The sequence below is a fragment of the Nematolebias whitei genome, chromosome 3 (assembly GCF_014905685.2).
Source record: "Nematolebias whitei isolate Nwh7 chromosome 3, NemWhi1, whole genome shotgun sequence".
Taxonomy (NCBI): Eukaryota; Metazoa; Chordata; class Actinopteri; order Cyprinodontiformes; family Rivulidae; genus Nematolebias; species Nematolebias whitei.
In genome coordinates, this window is record NC_056500.1 from 46,320,700 (window position 1) to 46,348,203 (window position 27,504).

The window sequence follows — 27,504 nt, forward strand, 5'->3', positions numbered from 1 at the left end:
TGCCTGATGCCCTTGCTGCCGACACCACAGACCACCAAGCTACCACAGACCTCTGTGTGGAGCAGAGAGCTGCTATCTAGAGCGCCCAGGGGAGCAGATGGTGGGGCTTAAGGGACCAGAGTGGGGCAACTGAGGGTGGAGTTAGGTGTGAATGCTTCACCTTTACCACCCACACTTTGATGTTGTTCGCCCGGGGAGTTGAACCGGTGACCTTCCGATCACAAGCCCACCTTTCCCAACCTCTACGCCACCACTCTCCAACCTTCAAGCTTGAACAGCTTTATTTAAAGCTGCAGTTTTATTTCACTCAGCTTTTTGAATTCAAGATACAGTTATCTGAGAGATCACATAATAAAGTGGTAAGACTCAGCCCGTTAAAAAGTGAGAATAATTTATACTTTAAAAGTTGCATTTTGTGTCCTCAGTTGGAAAAGGGTGGATTTCTCTCTTAAGGTCGAGGGTGAGGTTCTGCCTCAAGTGGAGGAGTTCAAGTATCTCAGGGTTTTGTTCACGAGTGAGGGAAGAATGGAGCGTGAGATTGACAGACGGATTGGTGCAGTGTCTGCAGTATTGCGGACTCTGTTCCGGTCTGTTGTGGTGAAGAGGGAGCTGAGCTGTAAGGCAAAGCTCTCTGTTTACCGGCCAGTCTACGCATGGTCACGAGCTCTGGGCAGTGACTGAAAGAAGGAGATCGTGGATACAGGCGGTTGAAATGAGTTTCCTCCGCAGGGTAGCTGGACTCTCCTTTAGAGACAGAGTGAGAAGTTCAGTTATCAGGAGAGACTCAGAATAGACCTGCTGCTCCTCCACATCGAGAGGAGCCAGTTGAGGTGGTTCGGGCATGTCTGACTGGGAGGAGACCCCAGGAAGACCCGGGACACACTGGAGAGACTACGTCTCTCGGTTGGCCTGGGAAAACCTTGGAGTCCTCCCAGAAGAGCTGGAGGAGGTGTCTGTGGAAAGAGACGTCTGGACCTCCCTGCTCAAGCTGCTGCTCCGAGACCTTGACTTCAGAACAAGCAGAAGATGATGGATGAATGGATGGAAGTTGGTTGTATTTTGCAGTAAACAAGCAAACAAACAAATAAAACCTCCAGGTGGTTTATCACACTCTTACTTCAGGAGACTCCAACAACAAGCAGTATAATCTTGTATTAATTCTAACAGGATCACTTCCAGCGGCTCCGTCTCTTTGGAGGTGGACAGAAGAGATCTGTAACCGGATTCTGTGACGTCGGAGGCCGTGATTGGTGGCTGCTTCCGCTATATATCCGTCAGGCTTCACTCCCACCTTCTCGCCAGTGGAATTTCATCTCAGCTCCTGCACCTTCAGGGCAGACGAGAGCATAAAAATAAGTAAGTACTTTCTCCTTGTCCCACACAACTCGGATCTTCTCCGGCTGTCCACGACTGTGACTGCCTGCCTTACAAGTCGCGCGTGTGCTGGACGTGTCGTCTGCGGAGCGTGGGCGCTGCGTGGTGTTGTGGCCTGACTCCGTGTCACGTTAACCCGTCTCAGCTGTGCCTACGTGGACTTGGCGAGCTGTGATGGAAGCTAGCGTTAGCTCGCTAGCTGCGCTTCAACTTTTATTCTCGTTCTGATGCGACAAGAACCGCATGTAAACGATTCACTGTCGCAGTGTAAACGTGTGGATGGAGGAATCGTAAAGTCCCCGCTTAGGACAAATTGAAAACGAAGTGTTGTGAAGTAGAAAAGGCATAATTTGAAGTCCTTGAAGCGCTTATGTGACGAGCTAACTTAAATTAGCCGACGTGTCACAGCCCTGTTAAAGTTTTTAGCAAGTTTGCTAACGAGCTAAATAAGCTTTTGAGCTAATGATCAGTTTAGCTGCGTTTGTATTTTTGGGCATGTCACACGCCTTGAATTCATATTTGTAACATTCCCTCCCAGTGTGAGGCAGATGTTGTTTGTTTGAGTGTATTTGAGTTTTAAAGGCAGGCTAGCCGCGGCTAGCTTGAACTCCTGGAGCGAGCAGCTGTCGGCCACTTCGTGCTGTAACACTGGACTGGCTCCAGGCCGTGGAAAACATGAATTCAAGTCAAATATAGAGCAACTTGGAGCTTCTTTTAACAACTGAATTCAAACATTTAATGCTTTATTTCGAGCTAAAGACCGTAATGGTTTTTAGTTTTGACATGCATGTAGTCACTGACGCATGTCGAGATGATTAAAACTATAATTGGAACTAAAAGTTACTGTTTCTTGTAGACCATGTATTCCTGCTGGAGTTGGGTTTTCTTGCTACACAACTGTTTACTTGTCTCATTGCTGTACTGAGGCAGGAAACTCTACCTTGTGCTAAATTGTTTAACAACTTATTTAAAATGCCATCTTGCTTCGGTGTAAATCTCAATCCATACTGGTAACCCTTGAGCAAACTAAGATTAGTGGTTGGCTAATCTTGAACAAGTTTGTGGTTCAGCTGAGAATGCTGAGTTCATGTTAATGAATGTTGAGTTATTTGGTGTCTCTTTTGCTAAAAGACCTGATTCACCCACCGCAGGCCAGACTATGGTCTTTTAAATGTGATTGCACATGTGTCAAACTCAAGGCCCGGGGGCCAAATGTGGCCTTCGTTGACATCTTATCTGACCCCCAAGATGTTATTTTAAATGTAAAATTTAAAAAATAAAAAAAATTTTCAGTAATCTTTCAAAATGATGTCAAAAGTGCGACAGAACGTCAGAGACCAATCAAACCTGCAACCAAGAAAAGATGTTGGGTATCGAACTTGAGTTACTGCAGATTCTGAAACCGTCCCTTAGTTTGAAAAAGGTTTTAATTTTGGCCCCCTTCTGTAAGTGAGTCTCGTCACCCGTTCTAGAGGTTAGCTGTTTGTTCAGTGGAGCCTGAACTCTCAAATGGTTTCAGTTGTCTGGCTTGACTTGGTGGGAGTAATTTTACACGTTTATGTCACAAAACCATGACTCGGTGTTTGATTCTGAGAACGACAACTCTAGATTAACATTAAAATCTTTGTTGTTGTTTTTAATGTCTCCCCCCCCCCCCCCCCAATGAATAAATAAATTGACAAAACTTTTTTTTTCCCCCCCCCCCAGGCAAAAGCTGGCAGGCTGACGGGAACTTGCCTTTTACAGGACGGATTATCTGGTAACTGACCATTTAGCTGGTAAGTCTTCACATTTACTATCCATCCATTATCTTTCACCTGCTTCTTCCATTTCGGGTCACGGGGGTCGTGCGAGGAGCGGGGTACACCCTGGACGGGTCGCAAGTCCATCACAGGGACACATCAAGACAAACAACCATTCTCACTCAATGCTAGGGACAATTTAGAGTTACCAATCAGCCTAACATGCATGTTTTTGGTCTGTGGGAGGAAACCGGAGTACCCGGAGAAAACCCACGCATGCACAGAGAGAACATGCAAACTCCACCCAGAAAGGCCCCTGGACAGGGGTTTGAACCAAGGACCTGCTCGCTGAAAGGCAGCAGCTCTACCAGTTGCACCACCGTGCTGCCCAATTTTCAGTCTTATTTTATTGAAAAACATGCCCTTGAACAATATCCTAAAACAATACAAACTTGTTTTAATTGGCCATGATGTAGTGCTTTTGAATATAAATGAAGTTCAGACTATTGTTGTTAAAACAAACAAAAAAAACCCGGTAAAATCGGTTTCTCATGCAAGTATCGGCCAATTTCCCAAAATTAAGGAAATAAGGGCTCCTAATAGCAGAGGCTTCAAATCTGTTTGGTCAAATTGGGAGTGTTTGCCAACTTTCTAAAAACAACTTAACATTTTTATTTTTAACACAATTACTTGTTTGACCACTCCTCGCATATTATACACAATCCTGTGCGGGGCAGGATTGACACAGTTTCTTTATAATCACATTTACATCCATTTTTAGCCGAGGCAAGTGGTCACGTGTGGTGTGCAGTTAAGTTAGTTCTTCTGGAGCTGGCAGCTACAGTAGATCATAAAAAGGTATTTAAAAGTTTAACGGCACCTAAAGAGTTGCTGCCTGTAAAAGCGGTAACTAATGCTTAGTCAAAACTTCTTCTTATGGAAATGACTAGTGCAAGAGAACACTGTTTTTAAGAAACCAGTCATAATTTCAGGTAATGGTAACTGGCACAGGTACAGGACGTGTTCTTTCTGTCCACATAACAGAGGTGGGGCCCTGTGTCATCTACCCAAACTACTTCTGTTCTCAAACTCTAGGTCACTGGTTATACAAAACAATAACCATAATAACAACCGTAACAACAACAACTAATAACGATAACTATAATAACAACCTTAATAAACTAATAAAAACAACAACAACAATGTTGTTGTTCTTGTTGTCAATAATAATAATAGCAACAACAATGATAATAAAAATAAGTAAATCTTCCAAATATTGGTTCCTTTTTAAAACTGCTGACTGTCTTTGACACAGTGAGGTATAAAAGCTGACAGACGCCTCTGAGGGTGTTCTCTGAAATTAAAGTAGTTGTCATAGACCTCAAGATGAAAGTTCTTATTGATTTCAGGCACTTTAGGGGAGAACATTTATTCATTCATCCATTTTTTTTTTTTTTTTAACAATTCACCTTATTCAGTTTACCTAGATTTTCTTTGAATACGTTTTGTGGAAAGTTAGTTTATATCAAGTGTCATGTAACTTTGTAACACAGAATCAAACGAGACTGCTCCCTTTCTGTCTCCACACTTTATTAAAAAAGAACTGAAACAGCATTTAAGTTTGTACGGTTACACATGAGGTCCAGGTGAAAGGATTTTCAGTTTGAGAGGAATCACTGGATTAAATCTTAACTCCCATATTGTGTTATCTCTTACACCACTGAACATGATGGTTGAAGATGTTTCAGTGTAGCTTCAACACCTTCTCACGTGTGTCTTTATTTTTCTCCCCTCTTTCTGGTACAAAGGTGTAGTGCGTTTACTCAGCACTAGTACTCTGCTTACTTCAACACTGTTGACATTGCTAATGTGTCAGAAGTGAGCGTTCAGTGTTACGCTGGTTTTTCTTCAAAGTAGATAAGACAATAAAATCAAATCAAAGTTCATTTTATCAGGAGCTTGTAAGCCTGTCCATGTGACTCAAAATTATCCGGTCTTTTCTAGTTGGCATGCTAAGGTTGTGTGTTTTACTTGTTTGTTTTTATCATTGATAAGTTTTAGTTGCTGCATTAGTAAAGCTGATCTGAAATGGGAAAACGAGGACAAAGATCTAGACTTGAACATTTCCTAACAGATAAGATATAGCTGTGATAATTTTGCAAGTATGTAAATATAAGAAGTCACTGGATAATTTTCTTAGGACTGTCTCTTAATTAAAACTTGATGTGATGCATATTGTTAAATAATTTTCTGTATATGGTCTCAGTGTTGTAGCCTGGGCATGAGAGGACAAATTAATAATAGTAACAGTAATGATAATACTGGGGGGGGTCTCGTTGAGGTTAAAAAATCTCATTTACAAGAGCGCCCTGACAAAAGCGACTGGCAACAAAACTCAAGTTTGACAAAACAAACTTTAACAATGATAACTTGACATTGTTTAATAAAAATAAAATAAAACTTTACAGCATATCGGATAAAACACGATCTGATGTCTGTCTCAAACTTTTGAAATGCCCAATACGTTCCAACAAAATCAGCTCCTCACGACGTTAATATCGATATAGTCTCATCTCATATTTTTAAAATCTCAAGATATCGCCCAGCTCTAATCAGGATCCATCTCCTTCCTCCTAAACCACCAGTAGGTTTAGATGATGAACTTCAACAGACCTTGCTTTGTGGTTGCAGCTTCATTTTCCTCAGGTGGAAACGTAACGTGTTAAACCGTTTCTCATATTTGTCAAAATGTTTTTTTGTAGTTTGACAACTTGTATTTTTATTTGATCCCACCCGCTCACTGGCTTTCACTACTGAAGATGCTTCCTCTGCTCTGTGGTACTTGTAATATAACATAAGCTTTCTTTTCAGTGGCACGCTCGGACTCTGTGTTTTAGTGTGGGATTTTAACCATGAGCTCAGTCGCTGTACTTACGCAGGAAAGCTTCAAGGAGCACCGCAGTGGGCTCCTGCAAGAGAAGAATGGTGAGGATTAACGGATCAACAGCTGTTCTGGATTTATAGGAGAACATGGATAAATTTATCATGAGTGGCTCATCCATCTTTTCTGTGCTCAGCTGCTGGTGGTCCTGGTGCTGGAGAGGTTGAGGAGGACCTTCCTACCTACAAGGATGCCTTCCCACCTCTGCCGGAGAAGGCAAATACACCTGAGGGGACCCAGGAAACGGCCAATGCCTGGCAGAAACTTCGTCCTCTCAAGTCTTCTGTTATTACCCAGGTATACTTATTTCATCTTTTTATTTTTTGTACTAGAGTTGTGAATCTGTCTGGTGATTCGATTCAGATTTTTTTGGTCACGATTGGATTCAAAATGGATTTTTCAATTCGTACACGATTTTTCTATTGAAATGGTCATGCATTTTGTTTTATGTAATTGACGAGATGAAAAGATTAAACAACAATATAAACAAATGGAACGTTTATTTAAAACAATAATTTTAGATTCCTTACTGTATCAAATCTTTTTGCATCATTTTATCCTTTTAGAATCTATTCAGAATCGCCAGGACTAAGAATCTAGATTCTTTAAAAAAAAATAGATTTTTAAAATTTTTTATTTAATAATAATAATTTTTATTTATTTTAATTTTTTATTTTTTCTGCACCCCTATGTCGTACACTCTTACACACCAGTGGCATAGAGGGAAAAGCAGATGACTGGAAAGTTGAGGCTTCAGTAATCCCAGGGGTCAGTGGAGCAATAAGGGCCGATGACCTCCAAAGTTGGGAGAACGGCTCCAGCAGACTTGAGGAACAACCTTGTGTTCAGAAGAGTGCAGTCCCAGGAACTACTAAGATGCAGCATACAGAGAACTTGAACCTGAAGGCCAACTGCAGGAGAGCTGCTCCGTATAAACTTTGCTTTAACAGAGCTTGCCACTTTTCCTTTGTCTATCGTGACATGTTGTCCAAATATAAGCATCAGTGTTGGTATAAAAATGTTTGTCCAAGCTTTAAATAATTTTTATTTATTTATTTTTATTATTATTTTTTTTTTATCGGTTGCATATCATTCTTGTCCACCCTTCTCAATAACAGGCGGTGGGCGGCAATTTTGCCACCTACTCAAGTGTTGGATGCCACCTACATAAACTGACAATTTAAAAAAAAAATTTTTGTATAAATTATTGGCTTAAGTCTATTGCTATTCACGTCTATGAAATTTCTATAAAATTGATTATTCCATTTAAAAGTATTGTTGGACCATTTCTGTGGGTACTTGCAATGATGGTTTAAATTTTAAACCTTTTTTTTTTTTTTTAATTCCTGCTGACATTTTCTGTTGATGTCCAAGGTTTTCCATGTGCCGCTGGAGGAGCGCAAGTACAAGGACATAACTCAGTTTGGGGAAGGAGACCAAGCGAAGATCTGTGTGGACATCATGCAGAAGACTGGAGCCCATCTGGAACTCTCCTTGGCAAAAGATCAGGGTCTTTCCATCATGGTTTCTGGAAAGCTGGATGCTGTGATGAAGGCCCGGAAGGAAATTGTGTCCCGACTGCAGACTCAAGTAAGATTTCGTTGTAACTTAGTGTGGCTTACATGTATTACAATGATGACTACTGTTTCAATCCAACCAGGCTTCAGCTACTGTCGCCATCCCTAAGGAGCACCATCGTTTTGTCATTGGCAAAAGTGGGGAGAAACTTCAGGAACTGGAGCTCAAAACCGCCACCAAAATCCAGATCCCACGACCTGACGATCCCAGCAACCAGATTAAGATCTCTGGTACGAAGGAGGGCCTAGAAAAGGCAAAGCATGAGATCCTGTTGATTTCTGCTGAGCAGGTAATTTGGCTTAAAATGTCTTATGTTTGATATTATTCTGATTCTGTACAACTGTATTCATCCTTTGTTTGTCTATTCCCCTCTCCATGTTCCTTTAGGACAAGCGTGCTGTGGAGAGGGTGAACATTGATAAGGTGTACCACCCCTTCATCACTGGTGCCCACAATAAGGTTGTAGGAGAGATGATGCAGGAAGCCGGTGCTCGCATTAATGTCCCCCCTCCAAGCGTAAATAAGACTGAGATCGTCATCACTGGGGAAAAGGAGCAGGTGGCCCTTGCTGTGGCTATGATCAAGAAGATTTATGAAGAGAAGGTAAGCAAAATGTATCCATATTGTGATAAGGATGCTTGTGCTTAAAATGTTTCAAACAATGATCTGTTTTCTGTTGTAGAAGAAGAATACCACCACCATTGCAGTAGAAGTGAAGAAATCCCAGCACAAATATGTGATTGGCCCCAAGGGAAACACCCTGCAGGAGATCCTAGATAGAACTGGTGTTTCGGTTGAGATCCCACCTTCTGACAACAGCTCAGAAACTGTCATCCTTCGTGGGGAGCCAGACCGTCTGGGTCAGGCCCTCACTGAAGTTTATGCCAAGGTAAAATGATGATTTCACATCCCTCTAGGTGAATTTAAAAATGGCAACAAGAGCGAATGGTAATGCTAAACTTGTTTGCATTTTCAGGCAAACAGTTACATCGTTTCCTCGGTGTCAGCCCCTTCCTGGCTTCATCGTTTTATTATTGGTAAAAAGGGGCAGAATTTGGCCAAGATTACCCAACAAATGCCCAAGGTTTGATAACCTCAAAACTTTTAAAAATCTTATTTTCTTTAACTTGAGTTGAACAGTATTTTCCTGTATTTTGATTATAGGTACATATTGAGTTTACTGAAGGAGAAGATAGGATCACCTTGGAGGGTCCTACCAAAGATGTCCAAATGGCTCAGAGTCAGATTGAAGTCATTGTTACAGATTTGGTAAGCCTAACTGTACCAGGAAATGGAATCAAAAATGGTATCACATAAATGATGATCAGAGTTGGTGCTATAAAAATGAAATTGTCTTCACAGGTAAGCCGAATGGACTACACAGAGATCACAGTGGATCCTAAATTCCATCGTCACCTGATTGGGAAAGGAGGCGTTAACAGTAAGTGTTTTCACCAAATCTTGTTCGTGTAGACATTTCAGCTGTATAGTAAACAATGTTTTTCTAATAAAACTTTTTAGTCAACCGCATCAAAGAGCTGCACAAGGTGACTGTCCGTATCCCTCCTGACAACGAGAAGAGCAACCTCATTCGTATCGAGGGGGATCCCCAAGGTGTTCAGGAAGCCAAGAAGAAGCTGCTAGAGCTGGCGTCACGCATGGTTGGTTCAGATTTAAGTCCAGCGGTATAATTTCTTCCCATGGTGCTGTGCGTTACTCAGTATTTTGACTCGACAGGAGAATGAGCGTACAAAGGACTTGATAATCGAACAGCGTTTTCACAGAGCCATCATCGGCCAAAAAGGGGAAAAGATAAAGGAAGTGCGTGATAAATTTCCAGAGGTCAGTTGCAAACAATAAGTATTAGTTGACATATGACTTTGTTTGTAGAGAACTTATTGGCTTTAATTTTAAATTTTATGATCGTTTCAGGTCATCATCAATTTCCCTGACCCAGCACAGAAAAGTGATATCGTTCAACTTAGAGGCCCGAGGACAGAGGTTGAGAAATGCTCAAAGTTTATGCAGAAGATAGTGGCTGAAATGGTAAACTTGGTTTGTTTTTGGTCTCTTGTCATTAAACTCCACTGGTATTAAATTTCTGGTCCGGGAGCTGATCGTTAACCTGTATAAATATTTGTGGTCAGGTTGAGAACAGCCACTCTGTCTCCGTACCCATCTTCAAGCAGTTTCATAGAAACATAATTGGAAAAGGAGGCTCAAACATCAAGAAGGTACTTTGTCCTATTGCTCCTACAAGCTTCTCATGAACAAGCACTTGCTGACAATTGTTTGCTCCTATTTTCTAGATTCGAGAGGAAACCAACACAAAGATCGACCTGCCTGCTGAGAACAGCAACTCTGAGATGATCGTGATCACAGGGAAGAAGGCAAACTGTGAGGCTGCACGCAACTGCATCTTGGACATTCAGAAGCAGCTTGTAAGCTCCCAACAATTTGTCTTTTCTAATGAAATGACTGAGTCTAAATCTAGTGTTTTTAATGTTGTGTTCAGGCCAACATCACAGAAGTGGACGTGTCCATTCCCTCAAAGTTGCACAACTCCTTGATTGGGTCAAAGGGCCGTTTGGTACGCTCCATCATGGAGGAGTGTGGCGGTGTGCACATCCACTTTCCCACTGAGGGCTCAGGGATTGATAAGGTCACCATCAGAGGCCCTGTAGAGGATGTGGAGAAAGCAAAGCAGCAACTGCTTGCCTTGGCAGAAGAAAAGGTTTGTGCAAACGGCTCTTAAAAAAACTGAACGTTTGCTGATCCGGATAAACGAGTGGCGTGGGGGTTACAAGACTAAAGAGCTGCTTCATTTCTTAGCAAAACCAGTCTAAGGAGTTCAAGTGCAAGAGGTTGCTACACTTCTCCAATTTAATATCTTCAGACTTTAGACTCAAATTCATAATTTATTTTTTGACACCCAAATAAAAATTCAGATGTACAGAAGACTATACAAAGGATAGCTGGAAATGACTTTTCTGGATAGGAGAGGGGAAAATTACATGTTCTTGTAATTATCTTAATAACGGTATAACATGAGGCTTATAGATTTTGTTTTATTTTAAATCAGAACAAACATTTCACTATTTTCTTGGGGATAAAGAGAGCACACTAGTTGCAAAGAATGCAAAATATGGAAAATTATTTGTTATACAGTAGCCCCTCGCTACTTCCTGGTTCGACTTTTGTGGACTAGCTGTTTCGCAGTTTTTCAAAGTAAGATTTGGCACTGCACACTATTGGCTGATGGATGAGCTGCACGATAGGCATAAATTGTTTATTAAAAATAAATTAAACGATTTTAGCACCTGTATGCAGCCCACAGGTGCAGGGAGAAGCTCCCTCCTGCATCATGCCATGATCTCTGCTCTGCCTGTGATTGCAGTGGGAGGGCAGCGATCACGACACGCTGTGTGCTCTTTTAGAGCGTGTAGAGTTTAGAAACGTCGTTTATAATATTGCTAGAGTGTAAAGTGTTTGAAACGTGTTTGTGTGTGCATGCGCGTGCGTACGTACACTTATATGCAGGTGGGGGGGATGGAACCCCTGCGACAAACAAGGGACTACTGTAGCTCATTAAGGGTTTTGTGAGGTTCCCATGGCATCTTGCAGTGTTTACAAATTTAACTGTATTACTATGTGAACATTGTTCCCCATTTCTTTACTCCAAATAGTCTGATTGTAAAAGCAAATTTTAACAAAATGGGTTCTGGTTTAAAACATTAGCACTTGTATTATTTTTAATGTTTTTAAAAAGCCCCCCCCCCCCCCACACACACACACAGGTTTTTTTTGTTTATGGATTGTCGTATACTTAGTCACCCCAGCTTCAAGATCCTGTTCACAATAAAACCAGGTATTTTCTTGTCCCGTGCATAACTTGGATAAAAATTGTGAAGTTCAGAGTATTGGGTTGACCTCATGATTAAAGTTGACTTCACCTTGAACATGTCTTTTCAGCAAATCAAGAGTTTCACTGCTGAGCTGCACGCGAAGCCAGAATATCACAAGTTTCTCATTGGGAAAGGTGGTGGAAACATCCGTAAGGTTCGTGACAGCACCGGAGCCAGAATAATCTTCCCCACTGCAGAGGACAAAGACCAGGAGCTCATCACTGTGGTTGGCACAGAGGAAGCGGTGCGCACAGCCCAAAGAGAGCTGGAGGAGCTCATCAAAAGCCTGGTATTGTTGGAAATGGTTTTTAAACGTGACAGAAACTGAGACTCGTTGTTTTACGTTCCTACATTTGAAATGTCTTTCAGGACAACGTTGTTGAGGACACTATGAATGTTGACCCCAAGCACCATCGCTACTTTGTGTCTCGCCGTGGTCAAGTCCTCAGGGACCTTGCCGATGAGTATGGTGGCGTCATGGTGAGCTTCCCTCGCACGGGCTCTCCGAGCGAGAAGGTCACACTGAAAGGAGCCAAAGAGTGTGTGGAGGCAGTCAAAAAGCGCATGCAGGAGATTATTGAGGACTTGGTTAGTAGAGACACCCCCCCCCCCCCCCCCCAAGGATCTTTGTGCTTGAATTGTACTTATTTTTTTATTTTATTAACCCACTAGGATGCTCAAGTCGCCATGGAGTGTGTGATTGCTCAAAAGTTCCATCGTTCCATCATGGGTCCCAAAGGCTCACGGATTCAGCAGATCACTAGAGATCACAATGTGCTGATTAAATTTCCAGAACGTGAGGACCCACAAGGTAAAACTGGAAATCTGCCCATTTCTTTTTAGTTTTAAATGCCGTATTTTTTGGCTTGTAAGTCACGTGTGGGTTTTTATTTTTATTTTTTTTCCTTATTTGCATGCCCTGCGACTGGTACGCCAAAGTGACATATTTATGGATATTTTCCTATATTTATAAACTAGTTTTTAACTGATCCTTTTCATTCATTCTGACTGAAAATATTGAACACTGCAATTTTCTGCAGCTAGAAGGCACTCGAGTGGTATGGCATGCCGTTGTGTCATGTAATGGGTAAAAGTAGCTATTTATGAGCCACCGTCGTCTGCCTGGAGCAACCGTCTAATCAGCTTCATTTTGCTGCACGGCCCTGGAGAAATGCAGCTGATTTGACCATTGAAGTGCATTTATTAAGTAAAAGTTCAACTGAGACACGCCTTTATAGTAAAGTCGAGCAAACAAGTTGTTTTTAAGTGTTAATCTTGTTAAATTCTTGTTAAATCCTCCTGTGGTCGCCACTTGGCAGCCAATCAATTTTTGGCACAACACTGGCCCAAATTTCCGGGTTGTCAGCAGTGGCGCATAATGGATGCGACGTATATGGCAGACGTCTTTTTTTCCACTTTTTATTAGACGTATTTGCACTGATGCGACGTGTACGGCAGAAAATGCAGTAATAAAGTGTTCACATTAACAGCCAGTTGCATTTAAGAGGCTAGAAAATGGATATATTTTTTCTTGTTGCATAATGAGGTTTATTTTGCATTTAGCTACACCTCCTGCAGAAGCTGCTGTTCAAGAGAATGGAGAAGCGACCGATGAAGTGAAGGAACCCGTTGATCCAAACTCTCCTAAAAAGTGTGACGTGATTTTGATTTCTGGACGCAAAGAGCGCTGTGAGGCCGCCATAGAGGCTTTGAAGGTTGGAGCCGACTCCAAAGCCTTTTTTGTATCTCACGACCTTCTTTTCTACCTAATTGGTTTTTCATCCCCTTCTTTAGGCCTTAGTTCCAGTCACTATTGAGGTGGAAGTGCCTTTTGAGCTGCATCGATACATTATTGGACAGAAGGGAAGTGGAATTCGCAAGATGATGGATGAATTTGAGGTAGGTTTGTTTTATTTTCATTTTTTCTCTTTCTAAAGTCAGTGTCTTACGCTCCCATCTCCTTTCAGGTAAACATTCAAGTGCCTGCTCCTGAGCTGCAGTCAAATAACATTGCAATCACAGGCTTGGCCACCCACCTTGACCGCGCCAAAGAGGGCCTCTTGGAGCGTGTCAAAGAGCTGCAGCTCGAGCAGGAGAATCGAGTTAGTATTGTGTTAATTTTTTTTTATCTCAAATACTTTCAACTGCATTCATGGTTTGGTTTGAAGGTACTGGCCCTTAAATTAGAGCACAGTTATAACACTTGACTTGGGAAGGTCTTAATAATGAACAGCTTTGTGTTCCACTCACTGACGTTCACTCAACCCTCTGCAGGCTCTGAAGAGCTTCAAGCTGACCATCACTGTGGACCCGAAGTATCACCCTAAAATCATTGGTCGTAAGGGAGCAATCATTACAAACATCCGCATGGAGCATGATGTGAACATCCAATTTCCAGAGAAGAAGAATGAAAACCAGGTAGAGCACCACTCCGATACACATGCATTTCTAATCATTATAAATAGAAATCTGCTCTTTTGTGAGCCAGAGTGTAAAATGATGTGGTGTTTTTTTTATTTTTTATAAACAGGATCAGATTACCATTGTAGGGTATGAGCAGAAAGCCATTGCTGCACGAGATGCCATCCAGGCCATCGTAGACGAACTGGAGGAAATGATCTCTGAGGACATCACCCTGGACAGCCGGGTCCACGCTCGCATTATTGGAGCTCGAGGCAAGGGCATCCACAAGATTATGAGCGAGTTCAAGGTGAGGCTCCTGAGAATTGTCTGATATCTTTGGATTATTTCTGAATTAATTAATTTATTGCTACTTTACATGTCGCAAAAAAGCGGTGCGTCTTAATGGCACAAATATTAACTAACTTATCAAAAACATTTAAAAACCATGATGTCAACTGGGCTTTAACAAATTGTTTAAAGGCATAGTAACGTTAGGGTGTGTAAACTTATAACTTTGAAGAAAGTAAAACTTCTTTTGTTTAAGCATGTAGCAAATGGAAAATGTTGGGAATCCTTAGCAGTGAAGTTTTGTCTCCCTTGTAACCATTTCTATTTTGTGATGTTTAAAATAAACAATAGTAATGGACAAAGATATTGGTTCATCAAAACTAGCCATTAACTCTTGAGATTTTAATATATTATTGACTTAAGATTAGAAAATCACTGCCCAGTCTTGATATACACAAGATGTCCTTGTCTACGGTGTTTTTGTTGGATAATTTAATTATTAATCAAACAAGGCACACAAGGAAGTGGGAAGATCTTTTCAACCCAGGTTTAATCCTTGCAAGGGAGTGCAGCATTGAAAAATGGTATGAAGTTTATTCATTTAAAAAAAAAAAAAAAGTACAAAACAATTCCATAACAATATATAAAAAAAGATACAAAAAAATTTAAAATGAAAGGCAGCAGAAAGAAGAAAAAATCTTATTATATCTGCCCCTTTTTTCAAACAATTATTTCAGACATATTAATTTTCAAGTAACAGAACAAAATGAATAACTTTCTAATTTTTCTAATTCTAAAAAAAAACACACACTAAGCTACTTCATATATACTTTTTTAACAATCTAGATTTGATCTTTTTCTTAAATGTACACATTGACTTGGCATTTTTCACATCACTCTCTAGACCATTCCACAATCCAACTCCTTGGATTGAGGTAGACCTTCCCTTCAGACTAGTTCTGAATTTTGGTTTGACAAATATTTCTATCCCCTTAAGATTGTAACAACTTTGTCTTTTAACAAAATTTCTTTGGATATTTAATGGTAATGTGTTATTTTGAGCCCTATACATAACTGATAAAATACTATAATCTACCAAATCATGGAACTTCAATAACTTCAGTTGATAAAATAATGTGCTTGATGGGTGACAGTAATGCTTTCTGGTGATAATTCTTACAGCTCTTTTCTGTAAAATAAAAATAGGTTTTGTAAATGTTTTACACGCTTTCCCCCAAACATCAATGCAATAGATTAAATGTGGAACAATGATTGTGTTATACAACATGTACAGAGCTTTATCATTTAATAATTCCCTGACTTTGTATAGTACTGCAATAGATTTAGATATTTTTGTTCTTACAGAATTTATGTGATTTTTCCATGTTAGCTGTTCATCAATGATTACACCCAAAAATTTTATCTCATTAACTCTACAAATCTCAACACCCTCAATTTTAAATGGATCGTCAACAGTTTTCTTTTTGTTACTAAATATCATGTATTTAGTTTTATCTAAATTTAATGATAATTTATTAATTTTAAACCAAGTTTGTATTTTATCAAATTCTGTCTTCATCAGTTCCAACATCCGTTTTACATCTTTACCCAAACAAAAAAATGTGGTGTCATCTGCAAAAAGGACACATTTGAGGAGTCCTGATACATTCACTAAGTCATTCACATATAAAATAAATAACTTTGGTCCAAGTACAGAGCCTTGAGGAACTCCACAAGTGATATTGCACAAGTCAGATCTTACACCATTTATTTGTACAAACTGTTTCCTATCTTTTAAATAGCTAGATACCCAGTGTAATGCTGGTCCTCTTATACCATATTTATTTAATTTTTCAAGGAGAATAGTGTGGTCAATAGTATCGAATGCTTTTTTTAAATCAACAAAAATACTAACAATACTGTTTTTGATCGACAGCAGTAGTTATTTGTTCCATTATTTCCATGAGAGCCATTGATGTAGAGTTTTTTGCTCTAAACCCATACTGACTGTTACTTAGAATGTTTTGTTTAGTAATAAATTTATCTAATCTGGTCACAAACAGTTTTTCTAGAATTTTTGAGAATTGTGGTAATAAGGATATTGGTCTATAATTATTGAACACACATTTATCACCATTTTTAAAGAGAGGAACTACCTTAGCTACTTTCATATTGTCTGGAAATATTCCTTTTGAAAATGATAAATTACAAATATATGTAAACGGCTCGATAACATAACTCAGATGTGCAGATGTGAAACAAAACAGATGTGCAAGATGTTATATGAAGCCCTGAGCACAAAGTCTGCCTGTGGACAAGGAGTTAAAGACGGCTTAAATACCCGTTGTCAACAGAGGGAGGTCAAGACGACCTCTGCTTCACAGCTCAGTTGTTGAAGGACTGACATATATTGTCCAGTTTTAAGACTGGGCTTTGACTTTCCTTTTTGATTAATCCCATAGTTGGGGTTGGCTTGTCATGCTGTCTTAAGCTTAGACTAGTAAAGGACAAATTGACCTCATTTCCTTAAATGAACTGTTAAAATAAAATAGTTTTACATTTGATATTTCTATCTTAACATGCGATTCTTGACCTGCCATTGTGCATCTGTTCCCCTCAAACCCAGCCAATCGAAGCAGGTGACCGCTTGTCCGGAGCCTCGTTCTATTGAAGGTTTCTTTCTCATGAGGGAGTTTTTCCTTTCCACTGTCGCCTTCATGCTTGCTCAAGATGAGTTCTGCACTGGAGTTAAATTCAAAGCAGTCTGCTTCTCAGATAATTATTTTTTTATAATGAATGTCTGTTCAGTGCCCTGAGATGACTTCTGTTGTGACTTGGCGCTGTAGAAATAAACTGAATTGAATTGAAGGCGTCAGAAGTTGCCAGTTATCACACTCCTCTCTGAGTAGACAAAGGACTCTTGGCTTCACATACATGGTTCTATATTAATTTGACTTTAGTAAGTGAAAACATCCATGACCTTTACATAACTTCCCCCATCAGTGTTTAGTGTTGTTTGCAGGCTCACTGCACTAAAGGTACGCATTTTCACCCAAATTTCAACCACCATAACCGCCGATTAGGAATGCGCGATATAAACGGTACACGGAAGAAACGATAGAAATTTAGCCTACGATAGAGATCCGTCTTCTACCGGCTAACCGCAGTAATGCTGTCTGAATTAAAATCGGAGTTGTCAGTTTAATAGTTACTTTTTTTGAGCTGAAAACTGTGCGCAAGTGACTTTAAGTCTTTTCTTCAAGAGTTAAGTGGCGAAGCTACAAGCTAACCACAGCCGGCTTGCCGTAGTGGTGGTGGGTTTTTTTTTTCATCGAAAGTTAAAGTAAGCGTTGGTCAGCTTTAGAGAAACCTGCTCTCTGATCTGTGAAAAGAACGCTGTGTTGTGTGATTTTTACTGCGAGACCCTCTGGTCAAAGCCACAGACTCATTTTGTGTCAGCTCTCAATTAAAGCGGAATGAGGCGCCAACTAGAGGGTTGGAGGGTGAAGTGTTTCAGTGTAAAATGCTGCTCTGTTGTTGTTTATTTATTAAGACTGGAAACTTAAGTAAGACTGGAAACTGTTAAAAGTTAACAACATATTCTTTTGTTTAAAACATATGGCTAAAACTACATTTGATATCTTTTGCACTGTTTTACACAAGAAAGAAACCTAATACTTGATTTGTTTGTGTAAAAACTCTGGACCTAGTAGTGGAATTTTTTTAATTCAAAACGTATGATGGCAAAAGGACACCCTGTGCTTTTTTTTTTTTTTTTTTAATCAAGTTTTATACCAAAAACATTGCGATATACAGGTCCTTCTCAAAAAAATTAGCATATTGTGATAAAGGTCATTATTTTCCATAATGTAATGATAAAAATGAAACTTTCATATATTTCAGATTCATTGCACACCAACTGAAATATTTCAGGTCTTTAATTGTTTTAATACTGATGATTATGGCATACAGCTCATGAAAACCCAAAATGCCTGTCCCAAAAAATTAGCATATCATGAAAAGGTTCTCTAAACAAGCTATTAACCTAACCATCTGAATTAACAACGTAACTCTAAACACCTGCAAAAGATTCCTGAGTCTTTTAAAAACTCCCAGCCTTGTTCATTACTCAAAACCACAATCATGGGTAAGACTGCCGACCTGACTGCTGTCCAGAAGGCCATCATTGACACCCTCAAGCAAGAGGGTAAGACACAGAAAGAAATTGCTGAATGAATAGGCTGTTCCCAGAGTGCTGTATCAAGGCACCTCAGTGGGAAGTCTGTGGGAAGGAAAAGTGTGGCAGAAAACGCTGCACAACGAGAAGAGGTGACCGGACCCTGAGGAGGATTGTGGAGAAGGGCCGATTCCAGACCTTGGGGGACCTGCGGAAGCTGTGGACGGAGTCTGGAGTAGAAGCATCCAGAGCCACCATGCACAGGCGTGTGCAGGAAATGGGCAACAGGTGCCGCATTCCCCAGGTCAAGCCACTTTTGAACCAGAAACAGCAGCAGAAGCGCCTGACCTGGGCTACAGAGAAGCAGCACTGGACTGTTGCTCAGTGGTCCAAAGTACTTTTTTCGGATGAAAGCAAATTTTGCATGTCATTCGGAAATCAAGGTGCCAGAGTCTGGAGGAAGACTGGGGAGAAGGAAATGCCAAAATGCCAGAAGTCCAGTGTGAAGCACCCACAGTCAGTGATGGTCTGGGGTGCCATGTCAGCTGCTGGTGTTGGTCCACTGTGTTTTATCAAGCGCAGGGTCAATGCAGCTAGCTATCAGGAGATTTTGGAGCAATTCATGCTTCCATCTGCTGAAAAGCTTTATGGAGATGAAGATTTCATTTTTCAGCACGACCTGGCACCTGCTCACAGTGCCAAAACCACTGGTTTACTGACCATGGTATTACTGTGCTCAATTGGCCTGCCAACTCTCCTGACCTGAACCCCATAGAGAACCTGTGGGATATTGTGAAGAGAAAGTTGAGAGACGCAAGACCCAACACTCTGGATGAGCTTAAGGCCGCTATCGAAGCATCCTGGGCCTCCATAACACCTCAGCAGTGCCACAGGCTGATTGCCTCCATGCCACTCCGCATTGAAGCAGTCATTCATGCAAAAGGATTCCCGACCAAGTATTGAGTGCATAACTGAACATGATTATTTGAACGTTGGTGTTTTTTGTATTAAAAACACTTGTCTTTCATTGGTGGGATGAAATATGCTAATTTTTTGGGACAGGCATTTTGGGTTTTCATGAGCTGTATGCCATAATCATCAGTATTAAAACAATTAAAGACCTGAAATATTTCAGTTGGTGTGCAATGAATCTGAAATATATGAAAGTTTCATTTTTATCATTACATTATGGAAAATTATGACCTTTATCACAATATGCTAATTTTTTGAGAAGGGCCTGTATATCGTTATCGCCACCCTTCACAATACATATCGTGATATGAATTTTATGCCATATCGCACATTCCTACCGCTGGTGTATAGAGCGCACCCCAATATAAGCCGTGCACACTAAATGTTAAAATATCTACTAGATCTAGAACCAACCACCAGATGTTGTTTTTTTTGTTTTTTTTATTTAATTTTATTTTACTGTTCAACACAGAGTGAACCCCACAGATCTTCATGACAACTATCTCCCTCACTCATGGTTACTCTACTGAATGGCCTAACATAAACTAACACATAGTGAACACACAAACTAGGATAACAAGAACACACTACCGGGTAATCACGAAAAGAACAATGCTAAACAGCTAACCAAAATGATTAACGATAAACATAAATTTTACCCATAATCCCTCCGAGGCCATTTGACTGTGTGAGGCCATTCTTAGCTTTAGTTTTTGTGTTCATTATGTGTTAGTTTGTGTTGGGCCATTCAGTAGTAGTCACATGAGGGAAGTACGTACAATAATTCTCGGGCTACAAAACGCACCTGTCTGTAAGCCACACATACTAAATGTGAGAATCATAATTTTGTACATTAAAAAAAAAAAGATGCATTTTATTTGAAGGCGCCTTTCAAATCTCTCAAGGTCACCGAACAAGAAATGGAAAGAGGAAAAACAATAAGATGGTTATCAATATCCATGGGGTGGGGGGGTAGGCGGGTGGAGAGATGACTCTCATCTGAACCGTGCGCTGTTTGTACTGACAGTTCTCGAGTGGCGGGTGTGTTCAGCGTGAGGTTTCAACATGAAGGAAGAGGCTGCCTTTACCTTTTTTTGCTAGTGCACCTGCATTGCGAGCCGCTAGTTTAGAGTTGCGTCAGTGCCGACAGGTGGTGGGGTTCGGTGGACGGGGCGCTCAGTTCTGTTGACGGGGCGGGGCGCCCCGCTTGTATAATGGTAGGGGAAACACTGAGGATGTGCTGTGGAAGAGTTTTAGTGATGAGGGGCTTTGCGGGAGAAGGCTCTTGATGCCATAGTTGTCATACGAACAGGAGGTATAACAAGAGAAATGGATAAGGAGCGAAGACTTCTTGCGTGTGTGTAATAACAACGAAGACAAGTGAGGTACAAAGGTGCCAAGTTATGGAGAGCTTTGAAAGTGAGGAGGAGAATCTTTAAGTCAGGGTGATATTTTATGGGGAACCAGTGGAGATATTTAAGGATGGGGTGATGTGTTCCTTCGACATAGTTTTGGTGATGATCAGAGCAGCTGTGTTTTGAAAAAGCTGAAGTTTATGGATGATTTTGAGAGGAGGGAGTTACAGTAGCCTAACTGAGAGGTGACTAGAGCATTTAAGGATGGCTGTGCTGGTGGGGGTAAGAAATGAATGGAGATGGTTGATGTTTCATATATGCAGACCAAGTAATGTTATTGACATGAGATTCAAAAGATAAAGTGCTATCAAGGATGACACCCAGACTCTTGGCTGTAGGGGAGGGAGAAACTGTGTAATCAACTTGAATTGTGAAACTATTGCATTTGGATAAGGTAGAGTTGGTGTCAACAAGGTGAAGTTCTGTTTTCTTGGAGTTCAGTTTAAGAAAGTTTTGATTAAACCATAGTTTAATTTCACAGAGGCAGTCTGAAAGGAAGGACGGATGTAGGAAGGGTGGTGTTGGGCTTGGTGGAGAAGTAGAGCTGGGTGTCATCCGCATAGCCATGAAAATTAAAACATTTTATTTTTTAAAGTGAAGGCCAGGTGGAAGGAAAATAATAAACGGGAGAGGACCAAGAACAGAACCCTGCAGTTCACCTGAAATAAACAGGGCAGGACTGTGACATGAAGTTCTTAAGTTGTACAAAGTGGTGACGGTCAGAGAGAAGAGATTGAAACCAATTCATAACAACGCCAGAAAAACCCAATGGAACATGATCTATAATCTATCAAGAACATTGTGTGAAATGGTATCAAATGCTGCACTCGGGTCAAGGAAAACGAGAATTGATAAAAGTCCAGCATCGGCAGCAACCAGGAGATCACTGGTGATTTTAATCAAAGCTGTCTCGGTGCTGTGGAGGGGGCGGAAACCTGACTGAAGTTCTTCAAACAGATCATTATCAGAAAGATGACTGTGAACCTTGGCTGCAAATGTTTGAGTATTTTGGAAATGAAGGGTAGGTTGGAAATTGGTCTGAAGTTATTTAAGTCAGTTGGATCAGTACCTGTTTTTTTATTTTTTTTATTTAAGAATTCAAGTTATTGCAGCAGAGTTGAGTGATGGGACAAAACCAGAAGAGAGAGAAATCTTAGTTATTAGAGTAGATGGAGACGGTGGACAGTTTAACTGTAGGAAGTGGATCAAGCTGATGGGTTGAAGATTTGGATTTAGAGACGAGACTACAAACTACTGACAGAAGGGAGTTGAAAACTGGAAATGGGTACCGTAGAGGGGTTATAAGAAAGGAAACCAGAGGAAGTGGATTGCAACATGGGCAAATCCTGATGGTTTCAATTTTAGCATTAATAAAGCCCATAATTTTAGCATTAAAAGTCCATAAATTTGTTGCAATAATCACTGGTGTTCATGTGTGACGGGAGAGTATCTGGAGGTCATAGTATGGTGTTGATAGTAGAAAACAATGTTCTGGTGTTCCCATTCCTTGTGCCAATTAAATTAGCACAGTAGGCTGATTTAGCCATGCAGACGGAATCCTTGTAGTGTTTTCTATGGTCTTAAACAAATTTGTGAATGAGTCCTGTTTTATTATAGTCGTTCCAAACGGCGTCCTTTAGATTTAAGACAGCGGAGTTCTTGAGTATACCAGGGAGCTGAGCGGGAGAAGTGAACGGTACGCGTCTTAACAGGGGCAAGTTCATCCAAAATACTTTGAAGCCTGTATAAGAATAAGACGCAGTAGTTATTTAAGCCGCAGGCATCCACTGTTCATCGTCGGGATCTCTGCCCCCAGCCTGCTCCGGCGGTGTGCAGCTTTCTTGTTGTAGTATAAGAATCAAGTCTCTTGTAAATGAGTCCTCGAGGCTCAATGGGATTAACCCGTCTAAATAAAGGTTGAATGAGGGGGAAAAAAAACAAATCAGCCAGCAGATGTTTCACAGAAATGTAGCTTTCAACAAATGTTCAAACTGCATCGATCGTCATGATCGTCACAAGTCTTCATGAAGCTTCCTTGTTTGACTCTTGGTTACAACCATTATACCTTAAAAATGAACACGAACTATCTTAAGCATAATCAATGGACAGAACGGTGCCAAATGCCTACGTAACTGGAATTATTAAATAATTATTTACTGGTAAATGCATTACCCAGAAGTCCTATCGAGGTCATGTGACCGAAAATCAAATGGTACTGGTAAAATGTGGTTAGTCATTAAATTTGAGGTGAACATTGAGGTTTATTTTTTATTTATTGGTAAACATATTTTTTTTGTAACAACCGCTGATTTTAAATGTACTTTCTAAATAAAGTTGATTTCTGCCCAGCAAAGCTCGTGAGGAGGAAGGGGGAACAGCCCCTCCCTCCTGTAGTGCTCTCTGTTCTGTGCAGAGCCTAAATGAGAGATTGGTATTTAAATGCATTTTTATCGTACAGAGATTTTTTTTTACTTATTTAAATATGTATCAGTCTTGACTGACTGCTTTAAAAATAAATCTGACAAATTATCCACTGCTCACTGAGCTCTCATGACAGAAGGGGGAGGGGGGAAGACCCTTCCTGATCGCCGCTCTGTGTAATGTAAATATGCGTTTAAATACTGGGACCTCATTTTAAACTTGCATCTAAACACAACGATGTCGCACAGTAATAATTTACTTTTATCAAAGCATGTACCAGTCGACTGCTTTTACGTCTCCAATGCCCAACCATTGACACGTTGGTGCAAAGCTTACGGGCGGCAGGGCTCAAAGCCTGTGGAAAAAGTAGCGGCTTATAGACCGGAAAGTACGGCATTTATTGCTATGAGTGTTCCTATAGCACAAGCGCCATTTGTTTACATAAAGATATCCTTGGTTTGAAATGCCATCTAGGCTTTTGTTTTATGTATAATTTCACTCATTTTAAAACTATTTTCGACTAATCTAAATCCCACGGTTGACCTTTTTTTTTTAGACTCGTACAGCCCCCATCATGACGAGACATTTCACTGTTTTCAGGTTGATCTCAGGTTTCCACAGAGTGGAGCTGCTGACCCAAACCAGGTGACTGTGATTGGTCGCCCTGAGCACGTGGATGAAGCAATCGATCATCTCCTTAACTTGGAAGAGGAATATGTAAGCTCTTCTGAACTTTCTCTGCTCATCAGATGGATATGAAGGGTTTTCTCTGATGCACTCTTAATTTTTGTCAGCTGGCCGACGTTGTTGAGAACGAGTCAAAGATGGCTTACGTGAAGCCACAAAGTGGTGGTGGTGCTGCTGCCATGGATGATCACCGTGGCCCATCCAAAGGTTTTGTGGTGAGGGAGGCTCCGTGGACCACCGGCAGTGAGAAGGTGAGATTGGCCACAGGGTTGATGCTGTAGTTAGAAATTGTGGCTCTTGTCCTGACCCTTGTGTTCTGCATTTTAGGCTCCTGACATGAGCAGCTCTGAAGAATTCCCAATCTTTGGAACTCCAGTACAAGTGAAGGCTTCACCCTGGGGACCCAAGCGCTTCTAAGCCATGCTTCTTACAGATTGGCCCAAACTTGACTAGTAACAATCCTTCCCGTTGTTGTCATAACACCCCCCCCCCCCCCCCCACACACACACACATCTCTTTACACCTCTTGACCTGGACTGACCGCTGGCCCTCAGAATGTCCATCTTGTTCTCTAGAGTTGAGACTGCGACGAGTGCTTTCAGATCTTTAATATTTGAACCTGCGTTAAATCACTACTGGGTGTGGGGTGTTCCAGTTGAAATGTTTAAATGAGACTCCTCTGTAGTTTGAACTGTTAAACCAAATTGTGGTGGCCAGACAACAGTATTTTGAGCTGCCCTGATCTTAGTTGCCTTTTGCAGGAAAGGGGTAAAGGGACTCGATTACTGCTGTTACAGTACCCCACCCTCTTCCTGCTTCATCCATGTAGCAGTGACGATTGTCAACATGGGCCCCCAAGCACACTGTGGTTCTTGTCATGTCCTAACTGTGCTTCTGTGCATAATGATCAAATCCTGGCACCTACCTTGTAGCCTTATGAATCTGTAAACTGGGGAGGGGTGTGTGTGTGGGGGGGGGGGGGGGGGGGGGGGGGGGGGGAGCTTGCTGCAGAATGACACCCACTCAAACTGCCAGATGTTTGGAGTTCATGCCACACCTAAACTTTGTACAACACTAGGCTAGAGCTCCAGTGCATCACACCTCACTAATTGTTAAATGGATTTTTATTTTTTTAATTAAGCAATTCACTCTACAGGTAAAAAGAAAGACCATCCTGTGCCAACTGTGTAGTGATGTCCTGTTATCTGCCCTCTGCAGTGGCTCCGTGTCTGGTCCTTTTGTCTTCCACTTGCTATGCAGATCGATCTGTACTATGGCAATGGTCCCAGTTTTTTTTTTTTGTTTGTTTGTTTGTTTTTTTTAAATCAGCCTTAAACCTAGAAGGATACAAACCAGGTAGAAACAATGTCGGGGTGATCCATAAATGGACAACTGTAAGGAATGTTTATTCCTTTTTTTTAAAGCTTCTTGAACACTTGTATCTGCACTTGTTTGTTGCAGGTCTCATTTTGCTTGGGAGTGCACGATTAGCATGCTAGCTGCTAAATCATCTTGCATCTGCCTATCTTGGTTTAGATCCTTCTTGTTTGAATGAAAAGGTTTATGCAACTACCATTGAAGTGAACGGTTATGGACAACTAGAGAAAATGTCCAAATTAAAGAGAAAATCTTGGGGGAAAAAAACGGAAACTTGTGTGTTGTTTTTTTTAATTTTTTTTTTTATTTAAGAGTACCTACTAGGTAGGGCGGCTGTAGCTGAGTGGTTAGAGCAGTCGTTCTCCAACACAAGAGTTGGGTGTTCAAATCCACCAGCAGTCACATGCTGAAGTGTCCCTGGGCAAGACACTGAACCCCTTGTTACGAGTGTCTCATCGGTGTATAAATGTGATCTAAAGCTCTGATTAGTCTCTTTAGAATGATTTGTTCAATTATCTTTGTAGAGATCTAGTAGAGTGCTGTATGAATGGGTAAATGAGGTCGATTGTAGTGCAACGTGCTTTGAGTATCTTGATAAGATAGAAAGGTGCTATACAAGTACAGTCCATTTACCATTTTTCTAGATGAATGCTTTAGGGTTCTGTTTGATCCAGGAATTTTGAAGTTGCTGATGGGATTTTTTCATAAAGTCTATTACAGAAGATATGATGTATCTGAAATATATTGACGAGGATAGTCTGTGACCCATACCACCCCTGAATTGTAAATGAATGGGGGGGAAGAAAAAAAAACTAGAACAAATTACCAAGTCATTTTTGAAATTCCATTTAAAATTGTCAAACAGAACAAAACGATACACAAAGATACTACAAAGATATGAACATGATGTTGGAATTACAGGATCTGCTCTAAATTGGTTTAAATTATATTCATTCATTCAACCTTTTATTTAAACAGATAAATCACATTGAGCCTCGAAGACTCATTTACAAGTGAGACCTGTTTGGACAGACAAACATTGGTTAACTGGACACATGTAGGAGTTTACAATTTGTAAATGGTGAATCTTCATCATACACCAAAGTTAGTCATGGAGTTCCTCAGGGTTCAGTGCTTGGACCAATACACTTTACCTTTTATATATGCTTCCATTAGGTTATTAAACGGCATGGGATAAATTTTAATTGTTATGCTGATAAGTTGTATTTGTCCATGAAACCCAATGAATCCAATCAGCTACTTAGACTACAAGCATGTCTTAAAGACATGGAAAAACCTGGATGACTCTCTTCTCCAGTTGAACACAGACAAAACTGAGGTTTTGGTTTTTGGACCTGAGCACCTTGGGAATTAATTTTCAGTCTTTCTCCCTCCTTAGATAGCATTAATCTGTCCTCCAGCTCTAATGTTAAAAATCTTGGTGTTATTTTTGATCAGGGCATGTCTTTTATCCCCCACATTAAAAACTACTAGAACTGCCTTCTTCCACCTGCGTAATATCGCTAAAATTGGAAACATCTGATCTAAAAATGATGCAGAAAAACTGGTTCATGTGTTTGTCACGTCTAGACTGGACTATTGCAATGGTTTATTATCTAGGTGTCCAAATACTTCTTTAAATGTCTTCAGTGCCAGAGTCTTAATTGGAGTTGGACTGATCATCTCCATGCTATGCCGCATTGCTGCAGTAATCCAGGCAAAAGGAGCCCCAACGAAGTATTGAGTGCTGTACATGTTCATACTTTTCAGTTGGCCAACATTTATAAAAATTCTTTTTTTATTGGTCTTAATATTCAAAATTTCTGAGATAAAGTTGGGATTTTCATTAGTTGTCAGTTAAAATCAACATTAAATAAACATTTGAAATGTATCAGTCTGTGTGGAATGAATATAATATACAAGTTTCACTTTTAATGGAATTACTGAAATCAACCTTTTCACGATATTCTTTCTTTATGATCAGCACCTGTAGGCCCACAATTTAAACAATTTCAAGTATTAATCAGATCATCTTTCAAAGGTTTTGGCATAAACTGGTGTGTGAATGGATCGAAATGGCACATCAGGTAGGAGATTCAGAGGATGACATGAATGTTGAGGAGTGGACACCAGTTAGTGGTGGGAGAAGGAAAGTTAAGGAAGGTGACTGAGGCAAGATGGTTTGAAACCAAGGAAATAAAAGGGGATTAGAAGAGAATAGTTC

At 40.6% G+C, this 27,504-nt stretch overlaps 1 protein-coding gene across 1 annotated transcript; it reads left to right on the top strand.

Annotated features, from left to right (window-relative positions):
- The first annotated feature begins 1,264 nt into the window (after positions 1–1,264).
- On the top strand, positions 1,265–25,553 carry hdlbpa (high density lipoprotein binding protein a). The gene is made up of 28 exons (XM_037698304.1): positions 1,265–1,356; positions 3,082–3,152; positions 5,988–6,101; positions 6,194–6,354; positions 7,432–7,647; positions 7,718–7,924; positions 8,023–8,238; positions 8,318–8,524; positions 8,612–8,719; positions 8,800–8,904; positions 8,998–9,076; positions 9,157–9,296; positions 9,373–9,477; positions 9,568–9,681; positions 9,783–9,869; positions 9,945–10,076; positions 10,151–10,369; positions 11,608–11,829; positions 11,910–12,128; positions 12,213–12,351; positions 13,104–13,255; positions 13,335–13,439; positions 13,508–13,642; positions 13,815–13,958; positions 14,071–14,250; positions 23,817–23,933; positions 24,011–24,154; positions 24,231–25,553. Exons 3-28 carry the CDS (start codon positions 6,029–6,031, stop codon positions 24,318–24,320), a joined length of 3,816 nt encoding a protein of 1,271 aa, XP_037554232.1. The 5' UTR covers positions 1,265–1,356; positions 3,082–3,152; positions 5,988–6,028; the 3' UTR covers positions 24,321–25,553.
- The last annotated feature ends 1,951 nt before the right edge of the window (positions 25,554–27,504 follow it).